An 18,308-nucleotide genomic window follows, 5' to 3' on the forward strand; every position below is an offset into this window, starting at 1 on the left:
ATTTAGGGGGGAAAATCACCCCATCATTCCACTACCCTGACAGATCTCTTATTTTCCTTCTGTATTTCTTCCCCCTCTTTTTGTTTTTGTTCAGTCACTCAGTTGTGTCGAACTCTTTGTGACCCCATGGACTGTAGCACAACAGGCTTCCCTGTCCTTCACTATCTCCCAGAGTTTGCTCAAACTCGTGTCCATTGAGTCAATGATGCCATCCAACCATCTCATCCTCTGTCACCCCCTTCTCCTTATGTCCTCAATCTTTTTGTTACATGCATGCTAGTTCATGTTTAGTTGTAATCATAGTGAACATACAGTTCTGAATTCTGCTTCTTCAACTGACAATAAGAATGACTACAGTCTCTCTAGTCGTGGTTTTTTAAGACATCAAAATGGTCCAAATGGATATAACATGATTTATTTAACCATTTCCTCACTATTGGACATTTTAAAGTTGCTTCTAATATTTTTGCTACTATAAATAACAGTGTGAAAGAACATATTTGTGCTTTTTACAAATTTTGGACTGTTTTCCCATTCTACATTCTTAGAAACAAGGTATTAACTAAACCTATAGCTGCTTTTACATGTTGAGCAATAGCTTTCAACTAAATCTTTATTATATTTTAAGAGGGAAATATGACTATATCTCTCATTTTTTAGTAATGATATCCAATGGCCTAGAAATTCTACTTTCAAAAAATATCCTACAGAAATACTCTCAAGGATTCACAAAGATTTATATATAAATATATTCACTGCAGTGCTATTCACAATAATACGATATTAGAAAACACTAAATATTAATCAGCAAGGGAACTGCAGAGGTACATTGGTAGTGTATCCATACAATGGGATAAAGGAGGTATTAATGTAGTAAATGTCTAAGTGAAAGAAGAAAGTTACAGAAAAGTATGTACAGTGCTATGCCATTTTGTTTAAAAATTAATATTATTTATACATATGCTAATATCCTAATGGAAAAAATCTGGATGAAAACATTAATAAGTGGTTATTTCTGAGAGCTGAAATCTCCGGAATTTTCTACTAAGTCAGATACTTTAAATTTTTGTTAAAAACATGTATTAATTTATTATCATAAATGACAAAAGATAAAATACAAAAGAGCAGGTACTACCAATTTCAACGTCAACAACAATGTACAAGTGATGCAGTTTTAAAACGACATCAGGGTTTCTCAATCCCAGCATTACTAACATTCAGGGCCAGGTAATTATTTGTTGGGTAGTGGGTGCTGTCCTGTGTATTGAAGGATTATTTAACAGTACCCTTGGCTTCTACTCACTAGATGCCAACAGCAACATCCTCCTGTTCTTGATAACCAAAATGTCCCTAGACGTTGCCAAATATCCCCTGGTTGGGGGGTGGTAATGGTGCAAAACTGTCCCCAGTTAAGAATGACTATAGTAGACCATTACCAGCAGTAACTATTTTTCATTAACAATTTTGTTCTTGGTAACTGAATAGGTAAAAATGGCCACTAATTTAACATGCATATCTCTGGTGACTAGTAAAGCTAAACAGTTTCTGTCATGTTTGTCTACTCATACTTACATTTTATAAAATGTAAATGACCCTCAAAACATATTTTAAATTAGTATGAACTTAGGTCTCTAGGGTAATCATGGTATACCCGTTCAGAGGAATACTATTCAACGTAGACCATCTCTAGGTATACACAACCCTATCAGTACATAAGCTCTACCTCATACAGCAATGAGGGAATCAGTTTCACTCCACCTTCACCAGATTAAAGTATTGACATTAACAACAAAAAAAGTTACTGTCAATCTAACAGGTCAAAAAACAAATAAAAACAACTTCTAACATAAATTTCGAGAATGGATATCTTAACCTGTTAACTGCCTAAGAGAAGTCCTTCAGGAAGGGGTCCCCCTCTTTCCACAAGGCTGTTTCTACAGAATATACACGTTAGAAAATCACCAAACAGAAGTCAACACAAAGTAGACTATTCACATCTAGTGAAAGTTGCTCAGTCGTGTCCGACTCTTTGAGACCCCATGGACTATACAATCCATGAAATTCTCCAGGCCAGAACACTCGAGTGGGTAGCCGTTCCCTTCTCTAGGGGATCTTCCCGACCCAGGAATCGAACCAGGGTCTCCTGCATTGCAGCCGGATTCTTTACCAGCTGAGCTATCTAATGTACTTTTAAAGGCAAACGAAAGATGATGAAAAACGTAATGCCAAGCACTTCAGTTAGGAACCTCCTACGAAAGTGAAAGTGTTAGTCACTCACTTATGCTCGACTCTTTGAGACCCCATGGACTGCAGCCCACCAGGCTCCTCTGTCCATGGGATTTTCCAGGCAAGGATACTAGAGTGGTTTGCCATTTCCTTCTCCAGAGGATTTTCCCTACCCAGGGATCAAACCTCGGTCTCCTGCACTGCAGGCAGATGCTTTACCATCTGAGCCACCACAGTCGCAAAAAATTCTGGCAATAAATATGGTAGAGGGGGTAGAATTTATATGCACTACATTCACAAAAGAAGATCTGATCTTTCGCACATCTTCATGCACAACATTTAAGGAATTAGTGTTACATCTCAGAAAGGATAATTTTCCACTTTGCAGTTAGACAATGGGGTAAATCAAGTTGTGTAAACCAGAGTCAGTGACTGACTGCTCTTTTATGGTTAATGAAGTGGAAATTAAGGAGAGAAATAAAAGTAAGGAGGAAAGGTGAGGGAGTTTTACTTCTCTCTTGTAGAAAGTTCTGGTGTAGAGTAAAGGCAGTTGTCTATAGGGTTAGATATTTGCTTAGTAGGAGTGAGTTGGCAGGCCACAGCTCCTCAGAGGTTCACATCCACTCTTTCACCTGCAAATATCTTCTAGTAGCATATATAGTGATTTCTATACTTAGATTAAAATACTGCTCATTTTCATTGTTTTCAAAAAGTGTCCAGCTCTTTGTGACCCCATGGAGTCCATGGGGATTCTCCAGGCCAAAATACTGGAGTGGGTAGCCATTCCCTTCTCCAGGGAATCTTCCCAACCCGTGGATCGAACCCAGCTCTCCCACATTGCAGGCAGATTCTTTACCAAAATTCTGTAAAACAATTATCCTTCAATTAAAAAAATAAATTTAAAAAGTATACTACTTAGCACTTCTAAAAATTAAGTTTCTGAAATGATTATGTTAAATAAGAGAAATATGAATTAAAGTATGAAGTATTTCTTAATCATCAAATTGGCAAAAATAGCAAAGTCTGCCATGTTGGTGAAGTTGTGAGGAAACAGGCACTCTCATAATTTGGTGGCTAAAATGCAAAACAGCTAATTGACAGGCATTTTAGCAATTTAACAAAATTACAAATGTATTTACCCTTTAACCCACTAATCTCACTTCTGAGAATTTATCCTACCAATAATCAATATACTAATGTACATATAAAACAGGCAAGTTCAAAGTTAATCACAGCAACATTATTTAAGATAGCAAAGAATTGTAAACCCTTTATGTTTCCAGCAATAGAAGACTGATTAAGTAAACTACAGTACAGTTCATAGTATTGTACACAGAATACTATGTGCCTGTAAATGAAGAATGAGAAACTCCTGGCTTTGATACAGAAAGATCTCCAGAATGTAGTTACGTGAGAGGAAGTCAGGTATAGAACATATACAGCATGCTACTTTTAAAATATGAAATGAGGCAAATTAAGAATATTTATTCATATACATGCTTGCATTTGAAGAAACACTAGGATACACAAGAAACTAATAAAAATGGTTACCTAAAGGGACTGAGGGGATAGGTGGATGAGGACAGGAGTGAGAATGTGACTTTTCAATGTATACCTTTCTATATAGTTTTGATTTTTGAACCATGTGAATATATAGCTATGCCAAAAAATTCAATTTGAAGAAAAAATGTCCATGTTAAAACAGAATGCAAAATTACATATACACTACAATCACAACTATATAAAAATATTATGTATAGAAGAAAAGAAATTTTTAAAATGTCCTAGAATGCTTACAGTAATTGTCTTTAGGTGTCAGGGATACATGTCGCTTTTTCTTCCTTTTCTTCTGTGCATTTTTTTAAAAAAAATTATTCGAGTATAGCTGCTTCACAATGTTGTCTTATTTTCTGCTGTACAGCAAACTGCATCAGCCATGCATATACATATATTCCTTCCCCTCTTTTTTTGGTTTCTATGAATTTTCCATGTTATCTATAAGTATATATTTATTCACAGGGGAAAATGCTTCAGTTTTTCAAATGTTTCTATTCATAATGTACTCTACTCAATAAGTGACTTCTGGTTCTTAGAATCCTAATTTCGACATAGAGAATAAAATAAGAAAAAAAAAAAAAAACACACTTACGAAGAGAGCACTATGGCAACAGCATCATTGAGGACACTTTCACCAAAAAGAAGTGCATAGAGTTCAACATCAACTTGAAGCTCGTGGAATATGGCAAGAACAGTCACTAGCAAGTAGAAAGAGTCACAGGAATATTAAGACATTACAAATATAACATATTTCCCTCCATAGATAATCATACTAGTTATTTGGAAATTCCTTTCTTCATCTCAGAATTCAATCCTAACAAACATTCATACCATATTAAAGATTCAGTAATTTTATGTCAATATTTTTCTTTTCCCTAACTGTGTACCTGTAATATCTCCTTCCTTTTTCTAACAGTCAAAAATAACCTTGGAGGACTGAGTTGGCCTACATTCTTTATGCAAATGCTAATAATCTTGCCTTGTACATTTCTTTCCCATAAAAAATACATTCAGAATTTCTTACAGACCAGGTGATCATTAATCTTTGATAAAGAAGACTATTACAAAAAGCATTTCCTGCTGCAAACTTCATTTTTTCCTTGGAGCCTTATAACTCACTTCTATTTGACTTGTAAATTTCAAGCATACCAGCTTAGCAGAGACAGTGGGAAATGAAAACACGAGTTTGGTTTCCGGTTGGCATAAAATTTATGACCAGAATTACAGGTGCTATATTTAACTTAATAAGAGGACAACTATCAGGCTATTTCAGCTTGAGAGGGGAAAAAAAAACAAAAACAAAAAAACCTTCTCTTAGAAAACCATTACATGAGAATTCTTAGAAAATCAGAGGAGACTGAAGTTGCATTGTAACTTTAATTGCTGAGTCACGTACAGCTCACTTGCTAGATAAACTCAAGCAAACATGAAAGATTATTACAACCAGAGTTGGGAGAACCTCTTCAAATGCCAACTAAAAAACAGGAAGCTTGTACTTTAAAAGATAAAGTGTCCACTGCAAAGCATTTCATCCGGAATATCCTGATATCAAAGCTAACCAAGAGAAGGCAAAAAGGAGGGCTGGAACAATGCTGTAAAATTTTAAAAAGAACCTATGGCTCCCCCTTCTATCAAGTGAACAACTGCAAAATAATAGAATTATTATAGGGGTAAATACCTATATAACTCAGAAGAAATATAACCATTCAGCTTTATATAAGCAAAACAGTTCTGCTTGAGCCATCCAGGCAATACTCCCACTAAAACAAAACCAGAAGTTTTAAGTAATGTAGCCAGTCCAACTGACTGAGATTTCTCCTAGACTTTGAAAAGTTGAGGACTTTGCTTCCAGTAAGAGAATATGGAGAACAGAGACCACTAGCTTCCTGCAAAAACCATCCCATCTTCATACTGATAATGGGAATAGCTACAAACAACAAGGGGGCAGTCTCGACTGTCTTTAAGGAGGTGATTTGCTTTTCAGTTTTAAAAATGCCAGACTACAAAAATGCCTCTCTAAAATGTCCTCTGAGCTCTTAAAATCATTTCTTACAGAGTATAGAGCATATTTTCCCACATTCTATAATGCCCTGTGTTATCAGAGTTAACACAGGAATTCAGAGATAAACTTTGATTATGCTGGATGATAATTAAAGAAGATAATTAACTTACAAGGTCAAAGAGTAAAACGAAACAAACCTACCAAGAAAACAAAATCTAGTAAAAGAAAACTTGCGTCCTTAGTTCAAAAAATGCAATCTCTGCTCTTATCCCTACATCGTCAGCCTAAACATGCTCTAAATTCTTAATTTGAATGTAGCTGTGAAGATCACCAATATTATATCAGGAAAAATACAGTCTAACTCATCTAACTCAATACAACAAAATTCACTGTCATGTCACGATAATATCAAAACTACTCCATAATCAGAAAGCCAATTTTCTAAAAATAGCTCTTTAATATATATTACAACCCACCAATGGCCCCAAATCACACTTGTTTGTATAATGGCCTTCTAACAGTCATTTTAGAACAATTTTTCTTACTCTTAAATTCAGATTAGCTAAATGTCAACAGATTTTTAGGGATCTGTTTTCTAGAAGCTTGAAAGGAAATGTATCATCATTGCCCATTCTTAACTAATACAGTTTGTCTTCTATACCCTGTCACCTGGGATAGAGACCAACCTAAAATTCTTGAAGGAAATGCTTTACGGTCCTCATCTAAAAAGCATCAAATTGTGGACCAGTATTAGGACATATAATAAAGAGGAAAAAAATTGTGTGCTTAAGCCAAAAGGATCCATGAATTTTGTTTTTTCCTTCCACAACTGGAAAGTATAGCAAGATGGGGAATACCTAATACTGAATTCTACACCTCAAAGCAAGAAATACATGCACATGTGTTGTTGAAAAAACACTGTACACCTTAAGTACTCAAGCTCCATATTCATGTAAAACATACCTGGATCAGTTGCTGATACGATGGCACCAAACAGCAGGCAATCTGTAAAGTAGAAATCTCCGGCAAGTTGTCCAGTTACTTTCATCAGTGTAACACAGCCATACACTATTGATCTGTTCAATAAACATATGTCTACTTTAGAAAAAACATCAACTGCGAAAGAAGTTAGAATACAGTAAGAATAAGACGGGTCTACTATTAGTACTTTGTGACTAAACCCGCATTTACTGCATGTCATTTAAATATCGTAATGCCTTAGCCTTAAGGAAAATTCAAAGAACTTATTACCTATATGAATACATTTTACTACAAAAGTCCTTAGACACATTCAAGAATACAATATTGCAGAAGTCAAATATGCATTATTTTAAAATTATAATTTGAAGGCTAAAAGTGTTTTAAGCTTCAAATACTCACCCAATTACAAAACAAGAAATTGCAGTTCCAAGAAAAGCGTATGCTAGGATTGACCCAAGGTTTCGAAAGAAATGTCTCTGATAGGAAAAAAGTTTTACTGTGTTAGAATATTCACCAATTATTTTTAAAAGAAAAGGTTTCATATTCTAGTGTACTATGCTAATATTAAATGCATTATCCATTAAAAGAAATAACTAAGAGAGACTTCGTACAGGCATTAAATTCAGCATCTCAAAAGGATCAGGAGAGGGAGAAGCGAGGGGTGAGCTGGCCATTTCTGAGCGGCAGCGATAGTAAAGCCCGTGGAGTGTAAGGGTGTTCAAAGCATATGAAATACAAAAGCACTTACTCTTTTCAGGCTATATCCTGCATAAAATATGATAGGAGGAAGTAATATGTTGAAAAATACTTCTGGATCAAAAGTAACCTGTTAAAATAAAGAGTTCTTTTAGATGAATTCGCTCAGAAGATTTCTTATTACACTATGAAATGAGCAAAAAGAAAAAAAGATTAAATGTTAAACTGGTGAAAGGCAAGAACAGTACCATTGTGGTAACTGAAAAATATTTCATACAGGATAGCTGGTGTTCCACTTCTCAACCAAATGACAAGGAGATAGCATTGGAACAATCAGTTACATCCTATCTATGCAAAGTAGGTTAAAATGATAGTAACACTCTTCAAAATAAGAGAAAGTATGAACATGTCTTTGCTTTAAATAAAAGAGGCCCCAAACTGGTAACATAAAATTTGGGAGTACAGAATTATTGTTGGCAAGAGGAAACAGAGTTCTTGCATAGGTAACATCTCTAAAGGTATATAGCATAATATAAAAAGTTTCTGTACAAATCAGATTTCTAGTCCTGACAGCCCATTCCTTTTACTATCTATTCCCTATAATAATACAGATGTCCCCTTCTGTTCATAAGGCTACAGTAGGATTTGACAAGAACACAGAGCAGCTACACACATAGCCAAGCTAAAAGTTCATTTCCTAGAGCTTTTAAGGAACTAGAATTTTCCACAGGTAGAAAAAAGCTCTAGCTGCAAAGTAAAATTTAAGTTTGTGTGAAATTTTGAAAAGCATTAAAGATGGTCAAAAACACAACCAAGTAGTTGTAAAAGCCAAGTCCTGTCAATGTAGAAAGCAGATGTGGAGGCAAATGGTCAAGGGTGGATGAAAACAGAGATATGAGGCCCTGAGACACGTCAGGATGGGAACTATGAATGGGTCAGGAGAAAGCAGCTCCAGGAATGTCTGAGAGCCAGTAAGACTGAAACCAACCTACATCAAGTTTCATGCACACCATGGTACAGTACCTGATACTCAGGTTGAGGCCCTTATGAATCAAAGAAAGATTAAATTGTGCTCAGTATACAACACAAGGGCATCCCTCCTGGCTCAGTGGGTAAAGAATCCGCCTGCAACGCAGGAGACACAGGAGATGCCCGTTCAATCCCTGAGTTGGGAAGATCCCTGGAGGAGGAAATGGCAACCCACTCCAGTATTCTTGCCTGAAAAATCCCATGGACAGAGGAGCCTGGCAGGCTACAGTCCTACTGGTTGCAAAGAGTCAGATGGGACTGAGTGACTAAGCACTCTACAACACAATCAAGGCAAGAAAGAATTCAAAAAAATATTCATGGAATATTTTAGGTATTATCATATAAATGCTATGTGCTAAAGTACCATAAAACTCCAAGGGCCATAGGCAAATTGAAAGAAATATTTATAAATTCTGCTTAACTCAATACCGGTTACCATTTATTACAACTGTAAACATTACAGAGTGAAACAAAAACAATTACAGTACTTAGTTTCAATCAGAAAATCAAACTGTAGACATGACAACTTCCTTAGCACTGCATTACATTCATTCATTGAGGTTTTAATGCATTTGAAAATACTGATTATTCTAAATATCATTAAAAATTCATTATTTTTCTCCTGAATCACTTTGCTGCTATTATATACTTTTTAAAAAATCCAAAGGTTCTCTTTAATGAAGAACTTACCTTTCTAAGCATTTCATTATCTTGAACGTTATTGAGTTCATGTGAACTAATCTCTCCTTTCAGCGTATACTCATAAAATTTTCCACTAACATTTACCAATAAGGTAGTTGGGCTTGACTGCACTTCACAGCTCAGGGTCACGTTATTCACATCGCTTGGAACGTGAATGCCATATCGAAGCACAAGGCCCACCAAAAGACCTGGAAATAATAAAAGAATAATATAAGCTCTTCTTTCATACAGAAACTACTTCTTGTGTACCCCACACATACCTCTGGATTAATAACAGAAAATCTCTTATGATAGTTTCCTGTAGTTCAAAATTCATTTTTAGACCAAATGCAGTTACATTTTAAAGTCCTACTAAATTCACAAATCTAAGTGCCCAATTTAACTCCAGTGACAGGAGGGGTAAATATCCCTGGGGGTAACAACGCATATTGTATTCCTAGATTAAGATATAAATAAGTGATTAGGAAAGTAACAAAATGAGGAAATACCTTCAGATCATCTGTACACAGTACATGCTCCAAGGTGTCCCAACCTGACAGTATAATTATGTTAGAAATGTGTTTACCATCTCCATCTATTAATACCAATTCACAAGTCCTAACTTCTTGCTATTTTCTTAAGTCATTCCTAAAGCACTGCTGCTGCTGCTGCTAAGTCACTTTAGTCATGTCCGACTCTGTGCGACCCCATAGACGGCAGCCCACCAGGCTTTCCGTCCCTGGGATTCTCCAGGAAAGAACAATGGAGTGGGTTGACATTTCCTTCTCCAATGCATGAAAGTGAAAAGTGAAAGTGAAGTCGCTCAGCCATGTCCGACTCTTAGGGACCCCATGGACTGTAGCCTACCAGGCTCCTCCATCCATGGGATTTTCCAGGCAAGAGTACTGGAGTGGGGTGCCATTGCCTTCTCCTCCTAAAGCACACGGCTGGCCAAATACAATTTTTACAAACTGGAAAGTTAATGTTTGTAGATTGAGTTCTTCTAATACTAAAGGTTCAGATTTTAATTTTAAAATATGTTTCAAAATGAAAACATGGACAGAAGAACTGACTTTGACACTATGATATCAATGTATTATTAGAATTTTACCTGGATCATCATATTGATATTCAGTTATTCACAATGTTCTAAGTACTATAAACCTAGATTGATCAAAAATGTTTAAAAATGACTTTATTGTGATATAACTCAAGTACCACAAAGTTTATCCTTTTAAACTGTACAATTCAGTGGCTTCTAGTATATTCACAAAGTTGTATACTGATCACTACTTTCCAATTCCAAAACATTTTCATTGCTCCAAAAAGAAACCCTAGACCTATTAGCAGTCACTCTCCATTTCCCCCACCCCAACTGCCATCCCCTGACAGCCACTAATCTACTTTTTCTCTAGATAAATCTGCCTATTCCAGATATTTCATATAAATGGAATCCTACAATATGTGACCTTTTATGTCTGGCTTCTTTTCCTTAGCATAATGTTTTCAGGGTTTATCCATGTTGTAGCATATATCAGTGCTTTATTTCTTTTTATGGTCAAGTAATGCTTCAGTGTATAGATATACCTCAACTGCAAATTGAACTCAAACATCTGGAACTTTCCTTAACTCTGCTTTAATGGCATTTTACCTTCCTGTCTCCGTCCACTCTAACTGGTCAGTCTTTCTTTTAATATATGTGAATGGACTATTATGCAAAGTAGGCCCACAGGGTTCACAAATGAAAACAAGGTCCCTCCTTCAAGTAGCTCTCAGTCCACTTGGCAAAGGGAGTGGGACATTAGGAAAGTCTTTCCAGAGGTGTCATCTAAGCAAGTAACAAAGTCAGAGAAAATGGTTTCCCAGGTATGAGGACTAGCAGTACATATCCAGTCACGGAAGAGTGAGAAAACATAGCCCATTCAGGGAATCATAAATAGTTCAGGATGGCTGGGATATCAAGTGTCAAGAGTTGAGGTGTGAAAGACTGGCAGGAGCTGAATCACGAAAGACCTTGCATGTTGGGGAAGGGAGTTTAGACTTTATCCTGAAAGCAAATGAAGCCATAGAAAGCCTATAAGCAGGGGCTTGACATCAGATTTCTATTTTAGCATGACTGGTCTAGACTACAGAGGTTCGGGAAGGTCAGATAAGAAGGCCACTGAGGTTATTCAGGCACTAAGAATGCAGGGCCTAATCTAAGACAGCAGAGATAGGGAGAGAGGGAGATTTTTAGAAAGTATTATCTTGTAAAAGAATTTGGTGACTGAGAAGACTGGGAGCAAGGGAGATGAAAAACTAAGAGGAACCTAAAGTGACTTGGCAACTAGGTGGATAAGCTGGGCCAGTGAGTGAGGCAGGGGACAGATTTCTAGGGGAAATGTGCAGCTTCATTTTGGACATGTTGAGTTTGATGTACCTGTGATACATGCACAGTTGAGTATGTGGGATCTGGACCTCAAGGAAGGGGGAGGGTCTGGACTGGCGATATACACTTGGCAGTCATAAGATGGTTGAAGTCAAGTGCAGAAGGGATTACCTAGGGAGCAAACAAAGTGAGAAGAGGACTATGGATATATGCCCAGAGTTTTATGCCAAAATTAAGGGGCTGGTAGAAGAGAAGAAGACGATGAAGGAGTCTAAGAAAGAAAAGCCAGAGGCATAGGAAGAACAGAGGAGGAAGTGATGAAAACTAGTAAATGCTGCAGCAAAGTCAAGGAAGACAAGCATTAAGAAGTGTCAATTGGGTTTGGCAACAAGGAGGTCACAGGTGACCTTGGTAAGAGCAATTTCAGTGAAGTAGTGGAGGCAGAAGCTAGGCCAGAGTGGGGAGTGATAAAGCAGAAATGGGGAGTGCCAGAGCAGTAGTTGGCCGGGAATGGAGAAGGAAGCAGCAGAGATGAAGGATCCTTCTCTTCAACTTATAGTCACATGTAATTTTCTTTTTTTAAATGAGCAACAATGAGAAACTGGTAACCAGTACAATGGCATCGACTCTAAAAAACATTTTAACAAAGATTCAGATATTTGAAACAACATGATGGACATTGAGGGCATTATGCTAAGTGAAATAAGTTGGACAGAGAAAGACAAATACTGTATTCTCTTTTATGTGGAATCTTAAAAAGAATAAAACAAAAAACAAGCTCAATAGATACAAGCTCTGGTGGTTGCCAGAGGCAGGTGGAAAGGGATGGGAGAAATGGGTAAAGGGGTATAAATTTATTTAAAATTTAATAAATAATAATTGAAAGATTTGATCTTGCTGTTTAGTCACTAAGTCGTGTCCAATTGTTTTGTGATCCCATAGACTGTAGCCCACCAGGCTCCTCTGTCCATGGGATTTCCCAGGCAAGAATACTGGAGTGGGTTGCCATTTCCTTCTCCAGGGGATCTTCCAACCCAGGGATCAAACCCATGTCTCCTGCACTGGAAGGCAGATTCTTTACCACTAAGCTACCAGGAAAAGATACACTTTGAAAATATTTCACCTCCAAAAAACAAAATTAAAAAGTGATGGCTGGATACTGTGTTTGATAAACATAATCTGGGAGAGAAAAGGTTATCACTCCACAGTCATCCTGTCTATATGATATGGAAATATCTCTTTTTTCTACTATCCCATAAGACCTCCTAATTAAGAGGCTAAGTAGTACTAAGTTGTCCCCTTACATTGATGTACAAAAATCACAGTTAAGCTATTACAAGCAGCAATAATATCAGCATAAATTCTTTCCTTATCCCCAAGCCTAACTATATAAGGAAGAGTACCCACAGGTTCTACTGCACCCCAATCCAATGCTGAAATGTCACTGTGTGTCCTGAGGAGGGCTCAGCACTTGGACAAATCTTATACCCTGGCAGTTAAAACACCAGCAAGGAGAATAATTACTTAGGTTGCAAAAGAATCAGATCTTCTTATTACAGCATCAGACAGCTGAAAAATTAGAATTTCTTTGAATAAAGTTGACAGATCAAGTTAACTTGGGCTCTGTGAAAGGTCAAATCCTAATCATGGAGTTAAGGCAGTTCTCAGTAAAGAGAAAGTACACAAAAGGAGTGCTTTGTTAAGGGGATAAGGCAGAAAATTCTCGCTTCCTACACAGAGGCACAAAAAATATTGATATCATGACATTTAAAATTACCACTGTCAGGCAACAAAGTGTACAACCACAAAGAGATATCTTTCACCAGAGACAAGTCCCTCCCTTCCTACACATTCCTGACCCTCTTGTGCTGGAGACCCTCCCAAGGACTGAGGACTCAGGCCCTCTGGACCCAAGGCCCAACCACTGTATGAGTCCCATAGTGGAAACTGGTTTTTTAATGGATTTCAGCACATCCTTCCAGCTTATCATACTAGAAGCCTCTGATAATCAAAAATATGGAAGAAACTTAAGTATGGCCAAAATTGATAAAGATTTCTACAGGTTAAAAATATATGCATATTTGTATATGTGTGTGTATACATATATAATATTTATCTGCTTCTTGAAGAACGCTGTTAGATTCTGTCTTAAAAGTTAATTCAACTATTATGAATCTGTCACTATTTTCTCATCTATAAAATGGGGATAAATGACTTTCCCAACATTATTTGGCATTGACAAAACCAGAATTAAAATCTGCATTTTCTATTTCCAAAGTCTTTATAATTTTCTTATCACTTCCTGGCTTTCATGTCACTAACTTGTTCTCTGGTGGTTATGTCTCCATTCTCTCACAGGTTTCCCTCACAACTCACTTTAAAACCCCTGTAACTTTAAGTATTAACTCCCTTCATATCTGATCTTATGAAATTTAATATAACATAGTGAAGGAGAAAAAGCACAAGTTTGGAGGGCAGATAGAAGTATCAATTCTGGCTCCATCAAGTTCTAGTCTGTGATTCTACCGTAGATAATCTCTCATTGAACCTCAGTTTCCTCATACGTAGTGATGATAATACTAACATAGTTCGTTTTCATAAATAAGCTTTATCTCTTCGACATGAGGTAATATGTTTTAAGAGGCTAAGAGAATGGGGCTCTGAGGCTGACTGACTGAACTTCATCCTTACAAGTTATGTGACTTCAGGCAGGTCACTGAACCTCCCTGTGCCCCAATTTCCTCATCTGTAAAATGGGAAAGATAATAGTACCCATCTTACAGTGTCGTTATGAGGTTTAAATGAGATATCTGGAGACCATCTAGCAGTGTCTAATGTTATAATGCTCAGTAAACACTTCCTATTCAGTCACTAGATTGTAAGTGCTTTGTGGGCAGGGAGGATGACTCATCTGTATTTTCCCATTATGTCTCATACATCAAAGACAATAAATATTTATTGATGAATCACATTAGTTAAACTTGGGACTCTGGATGCTGTAGTTTCAGGCATAATAAGTACTGCTTCCTTGCTTTTTGCTTTTTATACCATCTAAAAGCACACTGCAGTTTTCAGACTTACTAACGGTAACTCACTTTGAAGCTTCTTAAGCAAACTAGCCCAGGGAACAGAACACTTGGGTGCTTCAGCATTGTGTTTGTAACTAGGCTATATTACAATCTAGAAAGTGACCACGTTGGCAATTTAATCTCATTTTCTTTTTTTACCCTTGCTTCTCAAAAAGATAAAGGAGAGGCTTATTTTAAGTAGCATTTTTCCAGGATTTAGGTAGCTAAATCATCAGTGGACTGAATCTTGGTGATCTGGACATTCCCAGAGTAAGAAGTCTTTTCATCTGGAAGTAAAGCTAAAAACTAAAGGTCTTAAAGTACTATATTAACATAATAGCTATAATGGTACAAGTTGTAAGAAAAGGTAAATGGCAGATGGTAATTATGACTAGAAAATGTCCTAATTTTCATGGCACTGAAAGTACTTTGAGCCTCACCTATTCTCAAACTGGATTTGGGAGTTGGTCAGGAGCTGTTCATCCACAGCCCCCGATCACCCATACTGAGAAAATGGGACAGGCTAAAGAATGCCAAGTCATGGCAAATCAACCCGATTTGACACCCAGGTAAATCTCTTTTACTTTATATTCCACAAGAGACACCCTTGTTTTTTCTTCACACAACACCAACACTAAGGTACTCCATCACTTTTTATTAACTTAGAAACATCAGGGAAGGAAATCAGTAATCCCACTTTTCTCCTTTAGCCCAAGAATTAGAGGAGGTTAATGATATCAACTACCAAAGAACAAATGTTGTCAGGGCAATTCTAAGTCTCTATTTGACTTTTGTAAAAAATACTATGTCTGCCTCTTAACTTACAAGACTGAGTCAATTAAAAGAATCATTCTGAGCTTAACCTGAGAAAATGCAGTTATAACAGCAATAATAATGCAATTGAAACTCTCATTTAATGAGCATTTACTTAGGGGTCAGATACTGAGCTAAAAACATTTCTTCCTCACAATAATGCTACTATCATTGTTCCCAATTTATAGATGACAGTGTAAGAAGGTGAACTTGCCCAAGATCACAGAGCTATTGGCACAGCGAAATAGGAACCCAGGTCTGACTCTAAAACATGGGCTAGAAATCACGGTGGTGGTCTGTTTTTGTATGGTACAAGAGCTAAGAATGGCTTTTAAATTTTTAAAGGTTTACAAAAAGAAAAACAAAACAAAACAAACACTTTCACAACACAGAGATTGATGTGATCCACAAAGCTGACAATATTTACTCTGTGGCCCCTTTCAGAAACAATTTGCAGACCTGTGATCTAACCATCTTGAACCACTTTATCATACTCTCTCTCTATAGGAAAGAGGTTACAGTGATCGGTTCCTTATTTTAACACCATAATACTCATTTGGCATTTAATGGAATTTAAGATCCTTTATTTTCTTTATATGACTTGTCTACCCAAGAAAGGTAAGTTCTTTTAAGGTAGGGATCATATATTTCTTTGTATTTTCTGTGCATAACATAGTAAGCTGAGTAGCAAACGTTTGTTGAGGATAGTAAATAAATCACACACTGTTATACAGAGAAATTAAACAGAGATATACAGTTTATCTGACTAACTCAGCTTAAGGAGTGCTGCAAATAGAATACAAAAACATGAAATATGAAAACCACCACCCAATATGTCTAAAATCTAAGAATCTCAGGAAGCAGAGATATTTTGCACACAGGCTTAGAATTTTATTACCTTACAAATGAAAAATAAGTCTGAGTTCCTGCATTTTCCTGATACACACAGCTACCTTTCCTTGCTATGCTACCCTTGAGCTGCACATTCCAGAAGTCTGTATTTACTGGAAAGGGGTGGGGGTGGGGGGGTGCGTGGAGAAACGTCTTTTTATGCCAAGGCTTCTCCCACCTATCTGCAAGTCTGAGACACAAAGCTCAACAAGCTCATCAGTTTAAGCCTGTTTCAAATGCAGATAATCTTCACTCATGAACTGCACAGAAAGGACTGTTTATCTGCCCTCTTCTCTTCAGCCATATATCCCCTCCTGGTCATCCTAGATTAAGACAGCAATATGCATCTTTTCCTCTCATGAGTCCCCAGCAGAGGCCAAAATGCCTCTGAGTCTGTGGTTTGATTTGCCCTTCTCCCCTTATGATCAAAAAATAAAGATAAATAAGAAATCTCAAAAAGAAAGCACACTAAGACACAAGAACTGAAGCCATTTACTCAACAATCTGTCAACAACCTTATGCCATCAGCAAGTCACCCATCGCACTGCATATGCGTGGTGCTCCTAATTACTGTTTGGCGGAACTGTTCTGACCATCCTACAGTACAACACGCTGCCGGAAGATCTTTATCTCTTGTCCTTACCTCGGCACGGCCTGAATTAGAAGAGTCAACCATATGTATTCATATCAGATATCACAAGCCTAGTACAATACATCAAGATGTCATCAAAATTGCCCTAAGCCGCCTTCGGCTTCTTTCCCGTTCAGGTTTTTCTCAGCCTCCAAAAGACAGGGCATAGCAAGAGCTGGGTGATGGGGAAAGGTGGACTCTGGCTCCAAGGGAACGCCAGATGCTGAGCAGCAGAGATACTGCTGCAGCTTCAGTGGACCTTAAACGAACTGACATCCCAGAGAAATGGATAGCTGGGCTGGCTTCCCCTCCCCCAGTCCTCAACCCAATCCGAGACACCGCACCCACTCCCTTTCCATCCTCAGTCCTGGGTCCCGAGCTCGGTAGGCAGAGGCGGAGAGGAGGGGTGCGGAAGAAAAGGGAGGTGGGGTCGGAGGGAAAATGGTGTGGACTGGCAGAGGAAAGGGGGGAGCGAGGCCGAGAAAACGGGGGACGAAGCTTAGGAGAAAATGGGGTGAGGCAGAGAAACGAGGAGTGAAGCAGGAAAAAAAGGGGGCGACGAAGAGAAACGGAGATCCGGGAGAAAGGCGAGGCGGAAAATGGAAGCAATGGGAAGGGGAGCGGTACGTAGGCCGAGCAGAGCCAAGAGAGGAGGTGAGGCAGCCGGCGGACAGAGAAAGGGGGAGCGCCCGGGGCAGACACGGGGTTGAGACACTTGCCATAAATCATAGCCAGGCCGGTTTCGTGCAGGAAGCGGGCCCGGCGGTGCTTGAAGAGCCAGATCGTGAGAATGGTAAGCGTGAGCAGCAGGATGAAGATGAGCAGGTTGGCGCTGTCCTGCCGGTGGCTCTCCTCAGCTTGCTTCTCTGACACGATTTCCTCGTCCATGGCTCTCGCTTCTCCGCCAGCGCCGTCCGAAGCCCCGGCCCAGCCAAAGACGCCCACTGCGAGAAGTAACCAGAGCGGCCGCGTAAGCCGGCGGGCCCGGGGGCCGCCGCCGTCGACGCCGCGGCGGAGGGGCGCCCGCAGCCAGCCGCGTCGAGCCATGACTCCCCCCACCGCCCGCCCCGCTCCTCACCCGCAGCCGCCCGCGGTCGGACCACTCCCCGAGGGCTCACGGGAAAGGGGCGGGGCCCCAGGGAAGCCGTCGGAGCGCGCGCCGCCGCCGCCGCCGCCGCTGCCGCTCTTAAAGCGGACGCGCCACTCCCAGCTCGCTGGGCCCTATGACTTTGGCCTTCTGTCCCCCGCCACATCAGCTTCCCCCCAGGCTCCGCTGCCAGGGAATGAAAGGCCGTCGAATCTAGTCCACCGCCTTCTGGAAAAGAAACCTGGGTTCAGCGTAATCAAAGCAGTGGCAGATTGCGC

General features: G+C 38.8%; 1 protein-coding gene across 1 annotated transcript in view; it reads right to left on the reverse strand.

The window, feature by feature from the left end:
• Positions 1 to 18,014, reverse strand: part of SLC9A6 (solute carrier family 9 member A6) — a 50,037-nt gene extending 32,023 nt beyond the window's left edge. Inside the window, 6 exon segments of the mRNA XM_086389154.1 lie at positions 4,376 to 4,481; positions 6,749 to 6,861; positions 7,166 to 7,242; positions 7,515 to 7,592; positions 9,182 to 9,381; positions 17,663 to 18,014. Coding sequence (XP_086245280.1) covers positions 4,376 to 4,481; positions 6,749 to 6,861; positions 7,166 to 7,242; positions 7,515 to 7,592; positions 9,182 to 9,381; positions 17,663 to 17,990 — 902 coding nt within the window. The 5' untranslated portion in view covers positions 17,991 to 18,014.
• Between the last annotated feature and the right edge of the window lie 294 nt (positions 18,015 to 18,308).

The sequence above is a fragment of the Bos grunniens genome, chromosome X (genome assembly GCF_055505025.1).
Source record: "Bos grunniens cultivar Pamir isolate PY7600 chromosome X, Bosgru_T2T1.0, whole genome shotgun sequence".
NCBI classification, from domain to species: Eukaryota; Metazoa; Chordata; class Mammalia; order Artiodactyla; family Bovidae; genus Bos; species Bos grunniens.